At 37.6% G+C, this 4667-nt stretch overlaps 1 protein-coding gene across 1 annotated transcript; it reads right to left on the bottom strand.

Moving 5' to 3' along the window:
- Nucleotides 1-27: 27 nt before the first annotated feature.
- On the bottom strand, nt 28-2669 carry LOC122062791 (probable leucine-rich repeat receptor-like protein kinase At1g35710; the record flags this gene model as incomplete). The annotated part of the gene is made up of 1 exon (XM_042626432.1): nt 28-2669. A coding segment is annotated over exon 1 (2349 nt), but the record flags the coding sequence as incomplete, so codon positions are not given.
- Between the last annotated feature and the right edge of the window lie 1998 nt (nt 2670-4667).

Raw genomic sequence — 4667 nt, 5'->3', positions numbered from 1 at the left:
GTTGTTTTGAGATAGCTCCAAGACAACCAAATTTTTCATATCTCCGATTTCAGGAGGCACAGGACCAGATAATTGATTGTCAAACAGATAGAGGGTCTCTAGTCTACTCAAATTAGACAGAGAATGAGGGATTGGACCACTGAGGTTGTTTTTAGATAGGACCAAGCCAATCAAATTTTTCATATCTCCAATTTCATTAGGCATTGGACCAGATAATTGATTTGAATACAAATGGAGGGTCTCTAGTCTAGTTAAATTAGACAGAGAATGAGGGATTGGACCAATAAGGCTGTTTTCAGATAGCTCCAAGTCAATAAGATTTTTCATATCTCCGATTTCAGAAGGCACTGGACCAGATAATTGATTCGAAAACAAATAGAGGGTCTCTAGTCTAGCTAAATTAGCCAGAGAATGAGGGATTGGACCACTGAGGTTGTTTTGAGATAGCTCCAAGACAACCAAAATTTTCATATCTCCGATTTCAGGAGGCACAGGACCAGATAATTGATTCGAATACACATAGAGGGTCTTTAGTCTACTTAAATTAGACAGAGAATGAGGGATTGGACCACTGAGGTTGTTTTGAGATAGCTCCAAGTCAACCAATTTTTTCATATCTCCGATTTCAGAAGGCATTGGACCAGATAATTGATTAGAATCAAAATAGAGGGTCTCTAGTCTAGTTAAATTAGACAGAGAATGAGGGATTGGACCACTGAGGTCGTTTTGAGATAGCTCCAACTCAACCAAATTTTTCATATCTCCGATTTCAGAAGGCACAGGACCAGATAATTGATTGTCAAACAGATAGAGGGTCTCTAGTCTACTCAAATTAGACAGAGAATGAGGGATTGGACCACTGAGGTTGTTTTTAGATAGGACCAAGCCAATCAAATTTTTCATATCTCCAATTTCATTAGGCACTGGACCAGATAATTGATTTGAATACAAATGGAGGGTCTCTAGTCTAGTTAAATTAGACAGAGAATGAGGGATTGGACCAATGAGGCTGTTTTCAGATAGCTCCAAGTCAATAAGATTTTTCATATCTCCGATTTCAGAAGGCACTGGACCAGATAATTGATTCGAAAACAAATAGAGGGTCTCTAGTCTAGCTAAATTAGCCAGAGAATGAGGGATTGGACCACTGAGGTTGTTTTGAGATAGCTCCATGACAACCAAATTTTTCATATCTCCGATTTCAGGAGGCACAGGACCAGATAATTGATTCGAATACACATAGAGGGTCTTTAGTCTACTTAAATTAGACAGAGAATGAGGGATTGGACCACTGAGGTTGTTTTGAGATAGCTCCAAGTCAACCAATTTTTTCATATCTCCGATTTCAGAAGGCATTGGACCAGATAATTGATTTGAATGCAAATAGAGGGTCTCTAGTCTAGTTAAATTAGACAGAGAATGAGGGATTGGACCAATGAGGCTGTTTTCAGATAGCTCCAAGTCAATAATATTTTTCATATCTCCGATTTCAGAAGGCACTGGACCAGATAATTGATTCGAAAACAAATAGAGGGTCTCTAGTCTACTCAAATTAGACAGAGAATAAGGGATTGGACCACTGAGGCTGTTTTCAGATAGGTCTAAGTCAACCAAATTTTCTAGATTTCCCATTGCATAAGGTATTGGACCACTGAGTTCATTGGTATGCAAGTATAGGAAGTGAAGGTTGCTTAAATTAGCCAGGACATGGGGGATTGTACCAGTGAATTTATTCGAACCTATTGCTAACTCAACCAGATTTTTCATATTCCCTATTTCTAAAGGAATTGTGCCACTGATTTCATTGTCATAGAGGTCTAAGTAGTGCAGGCTGCTTAAATTACTTAAGGGGGGCAGAACGCTGGAAAGATAATTATTGGAGAGATCAAGGAGGAGGAGTTTGGAGAGGCTACCAATATGCACTGGTATGGGTCCTGTGAGTCCATTGCCACTGAGATTGAGACGAAGGAGATTGGGAAAAGAAGAGAAGGTGAAGTTGTGAAGCGTACCTTGCAGCTCCAGTCCTGGAAGGCTAATCTCAACCACGCTGGTTCGGGCTTTGTTACAAGTTATACCAAACCAGTTGCAGCAGGGGATTGGTGCTGAGGATGATGATGTAAGCTTCCAAGAACGGAGAGCAGGGACAGAGTAGTTTTGGAGAGTGGCTTTCCATTTGAGTAGAGCCTCTGTTTCACTTGATGACGACTGAGAGGAAGAGACCCCTAATCCACTACCAAACGCAGAGGAAGTACTGAGGAATAAGACGATAAGGCAAAGATAGAAAAACGACATTAATGGAGTCGGAGAAGTACTGGGAGAAGAACGGGTGGATGAGTAGTAAGCCATGGGAGAATTCAAGTCCAGTGAATCAACCATACATACATACCATTATGTTGTCATCTTGATTGCTAATTTATAGAGAGGGCAGGTGATGATATCGATGACACACGAAGGCAATTCCCTCTGTATTGTGGCATTTACTTGTTGCAGACTTTTGAAGCGTTCATAAACTGTGTGGGACCTTTGGTTAACAGTCCATGTCGTCCATTAAATGCTCTCTGTATATATTCTTTGATGTGGACGAGGAGGGGCTGGCTGCAGACCAATGGCATTGAAACATTGGTCTTCTACTTCACACAATTAATCCATTTCCGAATTTCCTTCCTTCCATTGGTTCCATCTTTTTGCCAAACCCATCCATCCCCCATCCCCCATTCCCATGATAGGTATGTAGAAACTGCATTAACGGCATAGAACCAATAATAGGGATATTTAGAGGTATGAAGAACTCTAGGCCACAATTCACAAATGACCATGCTGTCCTCAAATATATGATGCAGAGTTGCAGACAGTTCTTGACTTGAATTTTGTGGATAGACAGAGGGTGAGATAAGGAATCTTGCATGGAGACATTGGTAGTGTAATAAATTTCTCAACCAGTTGCCATCATGGTTCAAAAGATGGGATTGGATCGGTCAGAATTCGCCGGATTGAAATGGTAATCGCTTTGAATGATTCCTGATCTTGACCTTTTCAATTCAGATACACTGGTGTGATCCTAGGGTAAAACATATTGAAATTTTGATTTTTATTAAAAGTAGGGGTAAATCTTTCCAATATGCTCCAATTTAGATCGATTTCAAATCAATATTAGAAATTAACAACCCTTTTATATCTTATAACTTATAATGAGTCATGCGATATATATATATATATATATATAACATGGATACCATTATGTTGTCATCTTGATTGCTAATTTATAGAGAAGAACTGGTGATATCTTGTTTTTTGAAGACAATTCAGTCTCTATTGTCGCATTTACTTGTTACAGACTTATGAAGCCTTCATAAATTGTGTGGGACATTTGGTTAACAGTCCATGTCGTTCATAAGGAATTTATGGATTTGGTCGTGACCGTAATCCGTGGATTGGTATTTGAACGGTCAAGACTCAGGATCAGTTTAAACCGAGACTGATCCAATCAATCTGGACGTCCATTTCAATAATAAATAAATAAATAAAACTATATAACAATTCAATTCAGACATCCATTTCAATTAAAATTGAAAGACATGTAACGAAAAAGCAGCTGTTTGAATAAAAAAAATTTTAAAACCTTAAAAAACTATTCAAATCCAAATAGTTTATAAATGGTCTTGATTTCATAATTGATTCAAGTCAAAATATATGGCGGAGGTCACTTTTTCTCTATGTAATCATAGCATAAATTCATATTCTTTAAGAAAACTCTATGTCTAGATATATATATATATATATATATATAATTGGTAATGGTCAGCAAAATAGAATTGAAAGAGAAAATATGTACAGAGAATATATCCAAGCATCCCCAGACGGAACAAATACAAAGCAGTTACTTTAATTCTCCACCACCAATAAATCTATATCTTGGGTGCTGCAAAAAGTCCCAATTTATGTCATTGAAAATAAATGCTAGACCTGAATCCCAAGTTTTTGATCTATAGAACTTTACAACATGTTTCGCAAACAAACAACAATACAATTGATTTCTCGGAATTATATAACATAAGTAAACCTATTTATAAATACATATGTGGACCATGTCAAGCTCCACGTACATGTCAATCAATTAACTCGAAAATTTCAGCTGGGTTTTCTCTCACTTCAGGGCACTACTACCTATACAAGCATACAACAATGCCTTAGGGTTCTATTCCATATAAAGAGTCCAACTAAATCTAACCCTGAACATTTTCCATTCATAGTTACAAACTCTTTCGATACATATGTCCAATTACAATTTATAAATAATAAAACCAATTTAAAATCCTATAGCCAAATAATGGTTAAAGTCCAATTGATAGACCCAACTTGGGGTCTTATCTTCTTCTTTCTTTTACTGCAAGGCAACACACAGTTCCCTCTCTCCTTTCTTTTTCTTTTCTTCTCCATTTATTCCTTCTTTTTAGGATAGTACACACACCTCTCTCCCTCTCTAGAGGTTTCCCTTTCTGCCTCTCCTTCTCCCTATTTGGTCTCTGGCTCTCTCCTTATTTTCTTTCCTTCTTTCTTTTTTTTGCTAAAAGTCAGCAATTGAATTAATAAAAAGAAGGAAAGAGATATACAATACCACTTCAAAACCCTGCTTCACCTTTGGCATGGCGATCAGCAAAACAGAGTTT

Source organism: Macadamia integrifolia, unplaced genomic scaffold, assembly GCF_013358625.1.
Source record: "Macadamia integrifolia cultivar HAES 741 unplaced genomic scaffold, SCU_Mint_v3 scaffold1106, whole genome shotgun sequence".
NCBI classification, from domain to species: Eukaryota; Viridiplantae; Streptophyta; class Magnoliopsida; order Proteales; family Proteaceae; genus Macadamia; species Macadamia integrifolia.
The sequence above is the reverse complement of the archived record's forward strand: the minus strand, read 5'-3'. Positions and strand labels throughout refer to the sequence as shown.